The following is a 16,980-nucleotide window of genomic DNA, read 5'->3' on the forward strand; positions in this document are numbered from 1 at the left end:
CATGTCAAGTAAAAATGACCTCGAAATCAACCAAAATAATAGACTATATCACTTACACTCCAGATTATTTGTCACTGATTCAATGACCTTTACTCCACCAGTAGCAGTAGGTGCCTTCGATTGAGTGCTTTTGTTATTTCCACCACTTTTAATCTTTTTCGCCTTGGTAGAAACCAACTTAAGCCCTTCAGTAAATTTCCTCTTCCTCAATTCTGCTTTCTTGCTGATTCCAGATTTTCCCCTTCTTAATCCATTATCATCAATGTCATCATCCTCAGCCTCTAAATCCATATCAGCTGGGCAACCTTCATCCTCCTCTGCTTCTTCATTAGCATTGTTTTCCCAATCTTCATCCTCGGAGTCATCTCCACCACTCTCAATACCATCCAACTCCTCTTCCTTCTCATCGTCTACCACTTTAAGCCGCCGCAATCGACGAAACTTTGTCACCACCGGCGTCTCAATCCACTCAATCCTTTCCTGAGAAAGATTCAGCATCTCCTCCTCCTCATCGTCATACTGAACCAAATGCTTACCCGAAATCTTGTCAAAAGATTTTACGCACCCTTCATACCAACATTTATCCAAAGGCCAATAAACCTTAATCCTCCTGTTCAGGACCTCTTGCCCGTATGAACTCTCAGTAGAATCGGGGGTTGGAGATGGTCCGATGACTAAGAGAGGTTTATTCGACTTGGAACCGAGGGGCGGCGCCGTGGCGGGGCTAGGGTTAGGGTTCGGGCTAGTTTTCTTAAATGTTTGGCTTTGCTTAGTGGGAAGACTGGACGGTGAACGAGAAGGGGAAGGTGTGGACGATGTTTTCTTGGTAAAGAAAGCTGTGATTTGCCGCTGTTGATTGACTAATGGTGATCTGCCATTGCTCGGTCGGCGGGACGCCATTGATGATTATACTGTTGCTGTGGAGAGTGTGTGTGAGAGAGAGAGAGAGAGAGAGAGAGAGACAGAGAGAGAAAGTAAATAGGCGTTTGGGACGAAGGGACGAATGGGGGATGGGAAATGGCGGGAACAGAGGCCTAGTAAGTAGTAATGATCGGTAACCTTTGGCGGGAATTGTGAAAGTTGCTCTTTCCCTGATTCCTTCTCGTCTGTCCCCCAGACAAAATCCTACGTTCATGGTTTTGTTGACTAACGAATTGTCTTAGCCGTTGATAGGAATATACGATAATTCACCATGTTCTGGACGTATTGGTGTGATTTTCTCGATTAGTAATCTTGTACGACTGGACCGATGAGACGCTATCGCTATAATAAGCTAATCTCTTACTATGACCTTTGTTGGAACGCCATGTTGCTCGGGAACGAGAAAACATGAAAAGGACGCGCCTACTCAATCACGACCGGTCTCATAATCGATTGCTTAGTGGGCACCGAGCGGACATCCCCATCAAATAGTCAGACATATAAGAACACCTGGTTCACTTCATCTGTTGTCAAATCCGTACGAGACACATGGAGGACATGTCGAGTAGTTGACATGTGTCGTCGCACTCCTTCTATATAAGGCACATTTATTGTCCTTGGGAAGGGACTTTTGGCTAACGATAACAACATTGTTGCTCATCTTCTCGACCAATCCATATTCAACCCTTTAGATATAATAGTTAGCACTTGTCTTCGTCCCATTCGTAATAATATTAATACTTTATTTGCTTTATTAGTACTCCTACTATAATTTGCACTATCATCGATAATAAAGATATGTTTAACAAAATTAGTTGTTTACAATCAACACTTAACGAGTAAAAAGATATGTTGCATGTATATATTTTTATAGAAATTATTCATTAATGATTAATTATAACATAACAAATAATCCTAAAATGGTCCTATCAATTAGAGTAGTTTTCTCATTTTGTATCATTTATTTAAAAATTTAAAAATTGTCCAATATAATCTTCAACTATTAGTTTTATACTTTTATCTCACAAATAATTAAGTTAAAAAGTTTGTCTACCACCCTGCATACATTCCCTTGTAAACTCTTGTTTTGGTTCCATATGGGGATGATAAATATAGGGAGGACATATTGTTTTATGATAACAGGGATTCATATGCTGGTGGCCGGGAGACAACAAATAAATCCATGAGATTATTTAGCTTCACGTATGCATGAACATTTGTCTAAGATCTCATTTGTTTTGTAGTACGTGAAACGATTTTTCAAACAATTTGTGATTGATGATACACGTTGGTTAGGAAAGCAGACTACAAAGTTCGTCTCGTGAACAGCGAACTTGTACGGCAACGGTCTGGAACCCGAAAGTTCAGCCTGCTGTGAAGATTAAATTCATCTGTTACAAAATTAATGTTGTTTTAATTCCAATTTTTGAATTCTGAATTTAATTTTTTGTTAGTGGGTGGCTGTTACAGGTGTTACACAATTGATTTTAACACAAATTTAATTGTCATGTTAAATGCTATCACTCCAACAACCCTATATAAAGAGAGGTAGGGCATAAGTTTTTTACACAACAAGAAATCAAATGAATTCCATAACGTTTTAGCTTCCAAAAACTCTGCTTCTACTCTCTTTCTTTAACCAACAGTGTTCATACTTTGTTTTGTTTGCCGGGTTCTTTGTTTGGGTGCTTGAACAATGAATCATAGCACGTTTTATCCTGGGAAATCTAGGCTACAACGCTCCTAGCACTTGTGGGAGGTAACAAATAAGGTTTTAAGAAAAAGAACAATTTGTTCAAACTCGTGCTAACCTCTACCCAAATATTCTACCTTTTCCTTCCCAATTTTTCCTATTTTCCCATATAATAATAATCTTTCCGTAGGATTATTATTTTGGGATTTTTCCACCTTATTACCCAACATTAACCGGGCGTTTGGTTGGAATGGGGGAATTACGTGGGAAAGGAATTGCAATTCCATGCGAAATGAATTACTGCGAATAAAGTGGGAATTTAAATTCCAGTGTTTGGTATACGAGAATAGAATTACTGGGAATTTTAATTCCAATGTTTGGTATACATGGGAATTGAAAGGGAATAAGTAGTATAAAGTCTAAAATGCCAATTATTGTTGTGGTATTAATTTTAGGTTAAAAAAAGGAGGGATAATTTTGTCTCATCACTAGCTTTTTTTCTTCCTAAAATCCCAGGAATTAAAATACCAGGGGGGACGTGGGATTTTTTTTTTTTTTTGAAAGTTTATAATGCAGTATATTAATGAATAAGCTGAATGATAGAGTCAGGAGGGACAGAGTCCCAATACATAGATTGCTCCTGATCGAAAGCTAACGAAGCTAAAGTATGGGCATGTAAATTTAAATTTCTAGAAACATAACTTAACAAACATTTTGCAAATAGCGATATAGCCGTCCTACATTGGTCGACAATGATCCCAAGGTAGGAGTAGTTAGCCGCACGGCTTGAGTGAAGATAATTCCGAAATTCCAAGCAATCTGTTAAGATGTCCACCTCCGTAATATCTCGATTCTTAAGCCAAGATAGCGCCTCCTTGCAAGCGAGCGCTTCGGCCATAGTAGCCGAGAGAGCCCCGGAGAGCTTTCCACTTGCTGCTGCAATAAAACTGCCGTGGTGCGAGATGAGTACTGCTCCATAAGTCGCCTCCCCAGTATGTGGTCTGTAACCTGCATCGACGTAACAACGTGGGATACTGCCGGGACCGGTTACGGTCGCCGCGGTGGGCAGTGGTGCGGACGCCGTCGGCTGTGATCTGTGATAGGCTTGTGTGGCTGCTACCGCCCGGCGCCATGTCTGATTTGGTTTTGGAAGGGCATGTTCCCATACCGCCATATTTTGGGCACTCCAAATATTGTATAGTATAGCCGCAGCTAGACCACACTGTTCCTCTGTCAAGACATTAAAAATCCCCATAAGCCATGTTGACAATGAATCATAAAATGTATTGGTAACAGGCAACCCCGACAATTCCCATACTACTTTAGAATAACCGCACAATATTAACGCATGCATGGCGTTTTCTTGCGCCTCACGACACATTGGGCAATTCGGCTCAATCTCAACTCGCCTCCTTATTAGATTATCAGTAGTAGGGAGGATACCACAAACTGCTCTCCACAAAAAGGTTTTCCATTTGGGTGGTATCTTTAGTTTCCACAAAGTAACCCATTTATCAAAATCATATGGGTTATGCTCATAATCCCCCTTAATCTGTCTATAGGCATTCTTAACCGAACATATTCCATTCATCTCTCCCTTTCCAATACCACGTATCCTCATAGTCAGGGCTAACAGGAATCATAGAAATTCGTGTCACATCCTCAGGAATAAATAAATCAGCCAAAATATGAGGGTCCCAGGTATTAGTTTGCTGGTCAATCAAACCTGCCACATGGGCGTGTCGTAATTCCTGTGGCATTATTGTCTGGACCAACGGACTGGGATTATCTGGTAACCAGGGATGACCCCATATTAATGTTTTTTCACCATTCCCTATTCGCCTTCTTACCCCTGAACAAACCATTCCATGCGCAACCATTATACTCCTCCAGCAAAAACTTGGGCAATTCCCTATAGTGGCATCAACAAAGGAAGTATTCGGATAATACCTGGCCTTATATATTCTTGCTGCTATATAGGGAGAAAGGGGATCCCCTTGCCTGAGCCTACGGGTAGGTGTTATCTGTCCACCAGCAACTCCATTCACCATAATCGTATACCTCACAGTTGTGACACCATGCATAATTAGATTCACCCATTGCTGATTAAACCCAATAGCACACAGCATTCTCTGTAAGAACGACCATTCCATCATGTCGTACGCCTTCGACATGTCAAGTTTTAGGGCACTCCATCCTGTTAGACCAGACTGCTTTCTATTTAAATAATGACCCACCTCCGCCGCAACAAGGATATTATCTGTGATCAGGCGCCCTGGAATAAATGCACTTTGGGACTCCGAGATTAGATCACCCATAAATGGTTTCATTCTATTCGTTATCATCTTGGCCATTACCCTGTATATAACATTACTAAGAGCAATCGATCTCATATCAGCCACCCTTTCCGGTACATTCTTCTTGGGAATTAAAACAATATTAGTATCATTAACACCTTCAGGGAGATTGCCTGTATTCAAGCAGGTTATTATAAACTCAGACACATCCCCCCTACTACATCCCAGAAGTGCTGATAGAAACTTGGATTCATCCCATCCGGCCCAGGAGCCTTATCCGGATACATGGAATTTATTGCCTCTTTCACATCTTCTAGTCCAAATGGACGCAATAGAGATTCATTCTGAGCATCAGTTACTCGCGGCACAAAATTATCAAACAAAGCATCATCATAGACAGTACTCTCCGTTGCATAAATTTGTCGAAAATAATCAAGTATAACAGAGCACATATCATTCCCCTCCACCCACATGCCATCATTATTCAAAATTCTATTCACAGTATTCTTTTTTTTACGAGCAGAAGCATACCTGTGATAGAATCTCGTATTCGCATCCGCACCACGAAGCCAGTGCTGCTTCGCTCGCTGTCTCCAGAACACATCCTCCTGCGTCTCCAGCTGGGCTAAGAGCACATCAATCTGGTGAAACTCGGCTAGTGCAGCCGGGTCCCTCCTATCCCTGATAATTCCCTGTCTCTTCTTCAACCGCCCTATACGCTCCCCAAACTTATGAAAGCTCTCACCACCCCACTTCATTAGCCTCTCCCCACATCGCTGCTGACAATTCAGCAACCCCTCAACCCTCCCCCCTCCAATGCCGCTGCCACCACCTTCCTACACCCCTCATCCTGGAGCCATGCCACCTAAAACCCCTCGCAACCCTTCCCCCACGTATGCATGGCGCATCCATACTAAGGAAGAGAGCTGAGTGATCCGAGGGTCGGGCTATAATATTACCCACTTCCGCATTGTCGTTTAGTCCACACCAATCAGTTGTTGCTAAAACCTTATCGAGTATTTCCTCAATCCAATTCCCCGTCCCTCTACTTTTTCCCCAAGTAAACCGATGGCCCCTCATAGGTAACTGCATTAAACCACAACCATCAAGGGTCTCTGCAAAGCCTCGTAAGAGATGATTCGGGTACGGATTCCCCCCTCTATTCTCGTGCTGGAACAGGAGATTATTAAAATCCCTATGACCACCCAGGGCAACAAGGATCTAGTATTTAAACTTTGTAACAAATCCCAGGACTCCCATCTCCTACTACGATCAGAATGTCCAAAAAAGCATGTCATTCGCCATTGTTTCCCGTTCTGAGCCCTTACCTCCACATCTACATGATTTATAGAATAACTCAACAAAGTTGCCGAATTATTCTTCCTCCAGAACAAAGCCATTCCACCACTCAACCCGTCATTATCCACATAAAACAAACCCTCATATCTAAGTGTGACACGGAGCCTTTCTGCATGTATCCGTGCCACCATAGTCTCCATTAAAAATACAAACTCAGGCTTCTTACGGGGCACAATGTCCACCACCTGTCGAACTGTTCGTGGATTGCCCAAGCCACGACAGTTCCAGCTCAGCGTACTCATGAGGACGGGCGGGGCTGAATAGCAGCTCCCGCCATACACAAGTTTTTTGAAACATCGTTCATTGCCACATCCCCATCCTCCGATCCAACACACCCTTGTTGCCCTTACCTGCGGCGCTTCCCGGTTGCCACCACAACTCCACCCCTCGGCGTGCCACCATCCGAACCCCCCACCCCTACGGCATTCCGCCATCCTCCCTCCAACTCCCTCGTCACCACCCGGCTCAGACACCGGCATCGGCAACGGTCTCCCCCCAACCGGTATAAGCCAACTCTCGCCCACCCCTCTTGCAGCACCCCGACTACCCCCCGCCCTCAACTCAGCTCCATACGGGAAGTTGTCCGCCGGCACTCGACTTTCCCGGGCCTTCAAGCAAAAAGTATGGACATGCCCCATGAGTCCACAAAAGAAACAAAATTTGTGGAGTCGTTCATACTTAAAAGAAACCCAACATGTAGTCTTGTCCCTTTTAAGCAGCTTCATACCCTTCCTCAATGGCTTGTCTACCGCAATCGAGACCCGAATACGATAAAAAGTTAACCATGGAGCCCCAACAAATCGATCATCATGCTTTACGAATTTGCCAATGAAATTACCTGCTTGTTCAAAAACTTTCTGCGACGTATAACCCATTGGTAAATCATGCAACTGGACCCACATATCAACCGTATCTAATGGCACATCACTCGGGTTCATCCCCCCCATTACTTCCCGACAAACTAGAGTGTTATTCTCAAACGCCCAAGGTCCCCCATCCAATACATACTGAACATCCGTGTCGTGATAGAACACAAACAAGAAAAGCCCCGGCTGAATTTCAGTTACCTGAACACCCCTTACCGGCTGCCACACGGAAGCCATAACCTGCCGCATAAACTCGAGCTTGACTACCTTCGCTGTGAGAAACCGCCCTACGACGGCCCATGATTTCTCCCCGTCAACCTCGACTTCCCCTACATCGTCGTCGTCCGGAGCGAACTCCTCCGCTTCCCCTTCCAAGGCCATCTCAGCCCAACTCGTCGCCAGCCTGTCTACTGCCTCCACCGAGTCTGCTGTCGCTGTCACCCTAACGCTGCGTTCGTCCATCGCCGTGAGAAAAGCCGGCGTTCGCCGGAAAAAGAAGAAGATATCGTCGGTAAAAACCCTAGGAACCATAGAGAACGAGAGAAAACCCTGGGAACCCATGGAATTACAATTCCTTCCAACCAAACTAAGGAATTTTATGACTTTTGAAATTAAGTGGGAAGGGAATTTAAACTCCCTCCAACCAAACGCCCTGTAAGGTGCGTGAGGGTTGTGTTTAATGTGCGTGAGTGTGTACTGAGTTTTGTGCTTAATGTGAGTTGTTGAAACTTTAAGGTGCATGAGTTTTGTGCTTTAATGTGCGTGAGTTTTGTGCTTAATGTGCGTGAGTCTTGTGTTTAAGGTGCGTGAGTTTTGTGCTTAACGTGCGTGAGTTTGTGCTTAATGTGAGTAGTTGTTGAAATTTAAAATGTGCATGAGTTCTGTGCTTAAAGTGCGTGAGGCTTGTGCTTAACGTGCGTGGGGTTGTGTTCTTAAGGGGTTTAGTTTGTGTGTTTAATGTGCGTTTGTTTTGTACTTTAAGTGCGTCAGATTAATGTTTAACGTGCATCCACCCGCATAACCGCACGGGAAGCCTCACCCGCACCTGATCCCTTCCCCCCCCCCCCCCCCCCCACACACACACATATATATATATATATATATATATATATATATATATATATATATATTAAGGAATCAGGTGCGAAAAGTCTCCCAGTGAAACATGCGGATTAGTCATAGCCATTGATCTTGACAAATCAAAAACTCATAACGAAGATAATTTTTTAAAAAAAAAATACGGTGTCATTGTGGTAATTTTGCGTATTGTTGACAGCTTAAAGGTGCATAATTGTAAATCTTAAGGTGTGTATATTCAAAGCTTAAGGTGGATAAGTTCAAAGCTTAAGGTGCATCTATTTAATACATTTGCTGCGTCGGTTCTACACTTAAGGTGCATAAGTTATAAACTTAAAGTGCGTAAGTTCAAAGCTTAAAGTACGTCTGGTTGATACATAAGGTGCGTTAGTTATATACTTAAGGTGCATAAGTTCTAAACTTAAGGTGTGCCATTTTAACACTTACGGTGCACCAATTAAAGCTTAAGGTGCATGGGTGCATCAACTTGAACCTTATTGTGCGTATGTTTAAAGCTTAAGGTGCGTAGTTGAACCTTAAGGTGAGTATGTTTAAAGCTTAAGGTGCGTCAGTTTGAATCTTAAGTTGCGTCAATTATAAACTTAATGTGCGTCAATTATAAACTTAAGGTGCGTCATTTTAACAATTAATGTGTGCCAACTCAACACTTACGGGGCGTTTGGTTTGAGGGAGGGAATTACGTGGGAAAGAAATTGCAATTCCATGGGAGATGAATTACTGGGAATAAAGTGTGAATTTAAATTTCAGTGTTTGGTTTACAGGAATAAAATTACTGGGAATTTCAATTCCAATGTTTGGTATACATGGGAATTGGAAGGGAATAAGTAGTATAAAGTCCAAAATCTCATTGTTGTTGTCAGGAATCAATTTTAGGTTAAAAAAGGGAGGGTAATTTTGTATCATCATTATCTTTTTTCCATCCTAAAATCCATGGAATTAAAATCCCAATGGGGCATGGGATTTTAATTCCATAAAAATGAAGGACTTGCAATTCCTTTCAGCCAAACTAAGGAATTTAGTGGCCTTTGGAATTAGGTGGGAATGAAATTTAAATTCCCTCCAACCAAACGTCATGTTAAGGTGCGTATGTTTAAAGTTTAAGATGCATCAGTTTAAACCTTAAGGTGTGTTAATTCTACACTTAAGTTACGTCCGTTTGATACTGAAACTTAAGGTGCTATTGACAAGGTCAACATGGATTATGATTGTGAGTATATTTCCATGTGCGATGCTGCATAGTAATTGTTCAATTTTGAGATTCAATTTAAGAGTCTTGCAGTATAACGACTAAGTTTTCATTTCCCAAAATAATAAACTATATACTTTACGATTGATAAACATGACTTTTATTGTTATTTTAATGTTTTTTTTTATTAATTCTTAGACAATTTGTTTAATTAATTAATTAATTAATTATATATATATAGTTGTTACTAATTGGTGTTTAATTAGTTTTGCATTATTATTTATATTTTGTTAAAGGATTTGTTTAGAAACACGAAAAATAACTTTGGAAAATCATTTTTCATATTTTCACGTGTTTGGACATTTAAGAAAAATAAAATGAAAGAAAATAATCATTATGATCAACATAAAAAATTCAATTTGACAAAAAATGTTTTCCTAGCCTTTTTGGTGGAAGACATTTTCTGAATTCTTTATTTTTCCATCGCTTCACTCCCTTCATATTTCAAGTTAATTTTCAAATTATTATCGCCACCACTACCACCACAAACACAACCATCATCACCACTATGCATAGATGTAGGATCATATGAGAACACTTGCTTAAGTGAGGACGTGAGAACAAATCGTGTGCATTCATCTAATATCTTTTAATGATCTATATTAGATTAAGTGTGTGCGAACGCGAATTAAATGTGTGCAAACACACTCATTGGAACCCTACTATATATGTGTGTGGGTGTGAGTGTGTATAATCCAAAATTGTATATACATATTTAGGAATATAAATTGTATTCCTAATACGTTAATATTGTATGACTGCAGTATTTGAAAGGAACTTGTGAATACAAAACAAGGTAATCAATTACATATATGTTAATATTGTGGTTCATAAAATAGAAATTGTGCATTTTTAAAAGGTAAATTGTGAACATTTAGTATAGAGCAAATACCAATTTCAGCCTCACGAGTATTAGGAAAATAACAGTTTTAGTCCACATGTTTAATTCTTACCAATTTTCATTCACGACTATTGTTTTAGTACCATTTTTTTTTATTTTTTTTTTATTTTTTTTTATCCATGACTATTGTTTTAGTGCCAAACTTTATCACGCTGGTAACCCCTCCGTTTAAGACATGCCGAAATCTAAAAGTTTAAGAGTATTTTTGTCATTTTCAACTTAAGATCTCAATTTGAGTGTGAATAAATGTATTTACGCTCTAAGGTCGATCCCAATTCGCAGTTATGATCTTTATCCTACCTTAATTTGAGGAGGAGAATTGTGAAGTGGGATCGATCTTATGGCTTAAATCACTTTATTCATGTTCAAATTTGGATCTTAATTTGAAAAGTACAAAAATGCCCTTAATAATTTCATATTTCGGCATATCTGAAATGAATGACTGACCGACGTGATGAATTTTGGCACTAAAACAATTGTCGTTGATGAAAAATTGGTACTAAAATAATAGTCGTGAATGAAAATTGATAGGAATTAAATATGTGGACCAAAATGCAATTTTGCTAATACTCATGGGACCAAAATTGATATTTACCCATTTTTTTTAATACCACCGAATCTATTACAATGTAATATCTGTTCATAACTATTTTCTCAATCTATATTTGCTCTGAAGTATAATTTAGTATATAATAATAAATAAATAATAAATTGTAAATATTTGGACCCACATAATAATTTGCGTTTGGACATTCTTGTCCAATATAATATTTTTTCCGACTCTCGCATTTTAAACCGTTAGATCAGGAATCGACGGCAGCCGCGCTTCCTACCTACAAGGACAGGCTACCGATTACCCATTGTGGCCTTCTGAGTTCCCAATTTTTACCTTTTCAGACCTTAAAACCCTAGTCTTCGACTCTCGCTTTGTCAGTGACTCTGCGCTCCTTGCTCATTCATCGGTCTCTAAAGGTATATCGTCGATATCTTTCTTTTCGATCTGCTTTTTGTATCTCTCTATATGCATAAATTGCTAAACTACAGTAATTAAACTCTGTGGTTTGAGAATTATGTGTGTATAACAAACGCATATTAAAATGTAACCCTATGTAGTGCCTAATTTTGTATCCATGTATTATTTGAGCCATTTTTTTTGGGTTGGGACATGTTTTTGCCTTATTTTTCTGCTGATTGATTGCTAAAGGAAAGTTGTGGGCTGTGTATGGATGGGTTGAATTGTGGGAGAGAAAATAGGAGGGAAAGGAAAAACTGGAGAAGAACATTTTGTTTGGGTGCGAGGAAACAAAATGAGAAGAGTTGGGAGAAGTGGAGATGGTGCATGTACTGAGAAGGGAGTTGAGCTACCTTATCTGTATAAGATGTATTAAGAATTGAAAAGCCAATGTTCTCCCACTTATCCATCATTCTCTTGTTCCAAGAAATTTTGAAAATTTCCACCATATTTTCTACTACCATATTCTTTCCCCCATTTTCCACACATCCAAATTGTTGGAGTTGAGAAACATTTATCTGTAAATGTGTGTTTATTATATAAGATTTTTGTTGTTTTTAAAGGGTATATATGTATATGTGTATATTGTTTCTTTTGACAATCTTATTTGATGTTGTTGGGTTCTGGTTGTTTCAGGATAAATATGAGTCGCTCTAGCAGGACTCTCTATGTTGGTAATCTTCCTGGAGATATTCGTGAGCGGGAAGTTGAGGATTTGTTTTACAAGGTATTCTCGAAAACATTATTCCTGTGTTTTGTCTAGTTATGTGAATTTTGTTCCTAGTAATTGTATTAGTTAATTTAATATGGAGTAGTTTTTTTTTTTCCTCTTCTCATGCTTAAGTCCAATGTCCTTTTTGTGTTTGTTATTACTAGTACTCCTAAAATAATTGACCACTGCGCTTGTATGTGTGTATTTGGCAGCAATGTTCACATCTACCATTACCCTGCACATATTCATTTCCTCTATATTTTCTGTTCATACTTGATTAGTCATTGGCTCCCCGACAAATAGATGTTACTTGCAGGAGAAAGATTCTTGATTTCCCGTTCTAGATTCCCTCATACCCTGTCAAATTTCATGCTTGTTTGTATTCTGAAAAGATATTTTACAGGTTCTATATCATTTTGGTTGACTTTAATTCCTGGCAATTTGACATGTTGTATTGGATGTAATTGCAGTATGGACCAATTGCACATATTGATTTGAAACTTCCTCCAAGACCTCCTGGTTATGCTTTTGTTGAGGTGATTTGAAACTGTTTACCTTTTAGTTTGTTTGTTCGTGTTTTCTAACTTATCATAATGACTTCCCCTTCTTTTACATAAATTACAGTTTAAAGATGCTCATGATGCTGATGATGCTATTCGTGGTCGTGATGGCTATGATTTTGATGGGCATCGGTTGCGGGTTGGTCAAGCATTATGATTATGTTGTTATGGATTAATTTGACTTGCTGGTTGTTAATGTTCTACTGTTTCTAATATGCACAGGTTGAGCTGGCCCATGGTGGTCGTGGTCACTCACTCTCTAATGATCGCCACAGTAGCCACAGCAGCAGTGGTCGAGGTCCTCGAGGAGGAGTGTCAAGGCGTTCTGACTATCGAGGTTTTTTTTTAAGCATAAAATTTCTAAATGTTTATTCTATTGTATTGTTCTGCTTATTGATCTCACTCATACTTCTTTGTTCAGTGTTAGTCACTGGATTGCCCAGTTCTGCTTCATGGCAAGATCTTAAGGTAAGTGGTCGTTATTGATGTTCTAAAGCTGTACATAAACTGATTCTGCATACTCACTCTATATGATGTCCAATTTACTGAATCTGCTTATTGCATGCTTGATTGCTTGCCATCTAGGATCACATGCGTCGAGCTGGGGATGTTTGTTTCTCCCAAGTTTTTCGTGAGGGGAGTGGTAAGATGACTAGGAACACCAGCAGCAACAAACTTAAAGATTGTTAAGTTCTTTAACACCTAGACTTATTTTTTGTGCTAATTGTTCTTTATGGTTTTGTTTTTAAGGGATGTCTGGGATAGTGGACTACACCAACTATGATGATATGAAGCATGCTGTAAGTTACAATTATTCCTTTTGCTTTTCTTTCTCATTTTATCTGAACAATCAGTCACCTCAATTTGATGTGTGGTATATTGAACTAATTTCTTCTGCCTGTGTTAGATAAAAAAACTTGATGAGTCTGAATTTCGGAATGCATTTGGACGTGCAGTAATATATGTATGGTCACATCCTATCTTTCATGCTTAGCTTTTTTTTTTTTTTTTTACGTATATACTGCTATTACTTCGCTATTAAAATCATACATGTTATCCACCTTGTAGGTTAAGGAATACAATTCAGGTCGCTCAAGAAGCCGAAGCCGCAGTCGCAGCCGGAGTCGTTCTTATTCAGGAGGAAAGAATGGCAGCCGTAGTCGTAATCGAAGCCGAAGTTATAGTCGTAGCAGGAGCAGAAGGTTGAATAATGTTCTATAGGGGTTTATTTTCGATTAGTGATCTTTTGAGTTCTAGCTATAATTAGGTTTTTGTGTTTATTAAGAGTATTCATCATCCTTGCAGCAAATCTCCTAAAGCCAAATCTTCTCGACGTTCAAGATCTCGTTCAAAGTCTCCATCACGATCCCCTTCTAGGTCAAAAGGACGCTCTATGTCAAGGTAACTATCTTTGGTATATATATTATTTTCCTTTTATTTGACTTCAATATTTCTTGTTTAAAGTTTCAGAAATTTCCATATGAATTAATATATGCATTTTAACTATTCTTATACATATGCACTAGATTTTTTTGATGTTTTTATGCTCTTTGTTTATAAATTCTGACTTGACTCTATTCTTTCTAGCATATCTTGAGTTTTTTATTTTGTCAACTATGTAGATTTTCTACCAATTAGTATATGCATTTTTAAAAATCTTTTGGCAGATTAGAGGGTTCTGAATATAAAGTCCTCAACAGTGATGAGTTTTGATCCAACAATTGCAAATTTTGACAATTTGTTTTCTGTTCCTTACCAAGGATACCTTCTTGTTGCAAAATACCCTTTGGTAAATAAATCTAAAAGTTTATACTTTTTTGATGCAGTAATTCTTTGCAAACAAATCCTTTCTAATCTGAGAAACTTGCTGTAATATACATAGTAAATAATATCTTATGCAGAGTGTATGTAATATGTCAGTCTTTTCCTACTGTTATTATTGTGCCTTGTGGATGTGTTGTGGCCTGCTGTTCTGCTGTGATCAACGCAAACATTTTGAACACTGCACATAAAAATAAACATTTTGGAAAATTGTTGTGACCTTGAAGTACTAGCCATGCCATGATGGAATAGGTCTCTGCAATCATCTGCTGGTTTGTATTTTCTACAATTGAAGTGTGCTTCTATACACTTGGGCATGACATGTGGAAATGTAGCAGATATCAACCTCAATGCTCTTTTTCACTTTGGTACTTCGTTTTGCTTAGATTTTTTTTACTTGGTTTCCAATTGCCAGCTATATGAATCTAGCACTCTTCACACTGTATATATAATATATATATACATATACACACACACACACACTTGTGGCATTCTAGACTTCCCTACTTCATGTGATGTTCTGTTTCATCAGCATTAACTTGTGGTCATAAATTGGAGAATGAAACTTCCTTTTTGGTGCTTCATGAGAGAATAGTCTTAAAGGAAAAGGGGAACTAGACCTGAAAAGGGTAAGAGAACCAAAAAGTTATGTTTTTGTTTCTGGTGCGAAAACCTCATATGTTTCTCAAGGAAATCCTCATTGTATTTTTCTCTTTGTAAATATGAAGTCACTGTTTTTTTTAGATCGGACTATCTGCAGCAATTTGTGGACTGCGTATTAGGAACTTGAGTGGATATGGCTCAATTGCCTACAACACTTTTGGTTGTTGAGGTATGGCGTTCTCTGAATGGCAGATTTGGAATCTTTAATGATGTCTCTCTGCTCTAATGAGCATCACCATGGGTGCTAGATTATGAACAAAGAAGACATGGATTCTGATGATGAAGCTGGATTTGGAACTGCTAATTGAAATTGGGAATCACCATCTATTTGCAGCAGTATATTTTTATTAGCTCCTATGCTGCTAGTATAATAAGGAACATATATCTGATTATCTGATAGCTTTTATTCTTTTGGTATCTCAAGCATTGGTGTTTTGTGGGGCATCTATAATCTTGGCTAAGAAGTCTTTAAGTAGGTAACTTATGTAGGTGAATAAATATCATATACTGCAGTCCTTACACTGTTAAATATTTTGATAATTTGATGTGGAAGTGGAATCAAAGGTGTTGGGTGAAAGCTCTAATGCAGATCATGTTGGGACTTAAATTGGGTTCTTTCTGGAAATTTTGCAGATCTTTATCAAGATCCAGGTCCCCAGTGCCTTCTGTAAGTTACATAAATACATATCGTCTTAACATGTATTAACACCATGGGATATGGCTGAACCACTATTTTCATATCTACCAAAGAAACATTTCATTAGGCTTACAGTTGTGTATTAAACTGCTCTATATTTTGAATAAATTGACCATATAGCGTAAGAAAGAAGTCAGTGAAAGCCCAAAGAAACGGAGTTCTAGCCCAAAGAAAAGGAGTTCTAGCCCAAAGAAACGGAGTTCTAGCCGCAGCCGCAGCCGCAGCAGGAGTTTATCCAGGTCCTCTTTTGTGGTGGCACTATTAATTCCAACAATTGAAGTAATATTCTCTGAAGCAAGCATTCTGATTGTAAATGTGTTTTGACAGGTAAGCTTGGGCGATGACTGATCATTTACACCTGAAGCTGTGAATGTGTGCCGCCACCCGATATCTTCTGTGTTACATTTCACAGATCAAGCAGAGTGAATTCTCTATATTGCCTAAACCTTTTTGAGCTTGTTGGACAATTTATGGCATCGGACCAGGTTATACTTTGCTATGTATTTTTCTTAAGAATTGCTAAATACTAATTCTTGGAGCTGTATTATTGGTTTAGGTATTGTATTTCTACATAATTGGTTGTTTGGATGATGACTAGTTTATTAATAACTCAAAAAAAATGGTTTTTCTAATTTGTTTATTTTGTATCGATTATCGAAGTTTTTGAATGGCCGTGTAGTTTTAACATTTTTTTTTACAAAATTTCTGACATACTAGCATGTTGATATGTTGAGACAACTACTTCGATTTTATTTTACTTTTGATATTACAGTAATAATATTATTTATGGTTCTCAGGTTTATTTATAGTTTTATGTTTAGTATTCAATTTATAAAAAATGTTATACATTTGGTCTTATAGATCTTTGGTGTTATTTTCGGTTGATCGGTGACATTTTTTGTCAACATGTAATTACAGAGAATTCATTTAGAGATTAAAAGTTAAAACTGAAACATTTTTCAAAACTCAAAGTAATAGGAATACAGTACTTATATCCACATTTAGTCCCACGATCAGGTCATTATGTCACAATTACATTTGGTACATGAGTTTTATTTTATTTTAGGTCACATTTGGTCCTTTCAATCAAGTGTAGAAAATAATTGAAATGTATTACGGAGTATACCTTTAGTT

At 38.6% G+C, this 16,980-nt stretch overlaps 2 protein-coding genes across 24 annotated transcripts in view; one reads left to right on the forward strand and one right to left on the reverse strand.

The window, feature by feature from the left end:
- The window catches only part of LOC109182884 (DNA mismatch repair protein MSH6), a 33,727-nt gene extending 32,570 nt beyond the window's left edge, over window positions 1-1,157 (reverse strand). For all 3 annotated transcript variants that reach the window (XM_019333121.1, XM_019333120.1, XM_019333119.1), the window contains exon 1: window positions 57-1,157. In XM_019333121.1, the coding sequence (XP_019188666.1) occupies window positions 57-900 (844 nt within the window). In that variant the 5' untranslated portion in view covers window positions 901-1,157. The remainder of the gene's footprint in view (window positions 1-56) is intronic.
- A 10,065-nt stretch (window positions 1,158-11,222) lies between these two features.
- Window positions 11,223-16,478, forward strand: LOC109182773 (serine/arginine-rich-splicing factor SR34-like). 21 transcript variants are annotated; one of them, XM_019332963.1, is made up of 15 exons: window positions 11,223-11,353; window positions 12,030-12,120; window positions 12,576-12,641; window positions 12,730-12,804; window positions 12,888-13,002; window positions 13,087-13,133; window positions 13,251-13,308; window positions 13,416-13,465; window positions 13,573-13,629; window positions 13,734-13,867; window positions 13,971-14,066; window positions 15,783-15,816; window positions 15,967-15,987; window positions 16,030-16,085; window positions 16,174-16,478. In XM_019332963.1, exons 2-15 carry the CDS (start codon window positions 12,037-12,039, stop codon window positions 16,175-16,177), a joined length of 897 nt encoding a protein of 298 aa, XP_019188508.1. In that variant the 5' UTR covers window positions 11,223-11,353; window positions 12,030-12,036; the 3' UTR covers window positions 16,178-16,478. The 21 variants fall into 21 exon arrangements, 4 of the variants coding, with proteins under 4 accessions (XP_019188508.1, XP_019188506.1, XP_019188507.1 ...); XR_002054413.1 differs by adding an exon at window positions 15,231-15,318 and having other exon boundaries at window positions 11,224-11,353; window positions 15,398-15,816; window positions 15,967-16,085; XR_002054415.1 differs by lacking the exon at window positions 16,174-16,478 and adding exons at window positions 15,231-15,318; window positions 15,398-15,485 and having other exon boundaries at window positions 11,224-11,353; window positions 15,574-15,816; window positions 15,967-16,032.
- Window positions 16,479-16,980: the final 502 nt, after the last annotated feature.

Source organism: Ipomoea nil, unplaced genomic scaffold (assembly GCF_001879475.1).
Source record: "Ipomoea nil cultivar Tokyo-kokei standard unplaced genomic scaffold, Asagao_1.1 scaffold1074, whole genome shotgun sequence".
Classification (NCBI taxonomy): Eukaryota; Viridiplantae; Streptophyta; class Magnoliopsida; order Solanales; family Convolvulaceae; genus Ipomoea; species Ipomoea nil.

What these genes read in the sequence shown, in the direction of transcription:
- LOC109182773 (XM_019332961.1), top strand. Translation starts at nt 12,037, where the DNA reads ATGAGTCGCTCTAGCAGGACTCTCTATGTTGGTAATCTTCCTGGAGAT. An exon ending in AAGGCGTTCTGACTATCGAG is followed by an intron (nt 13,003 to 13,086) that starts GTTTTTTTTTAA and finishes TTCTTTGTTCAG; the next exon opens with TGTTAGTCACTGGATTGCCC. An exon ending in AAAGGACGCTCTATGTCAAG is followed by an intron (nt 14,067 to 15,782) that starts GTAACTATCTTT and finishes GAAATTTTGCAG; the next exon opens with ATCTTTATCAAGATCCAGGT.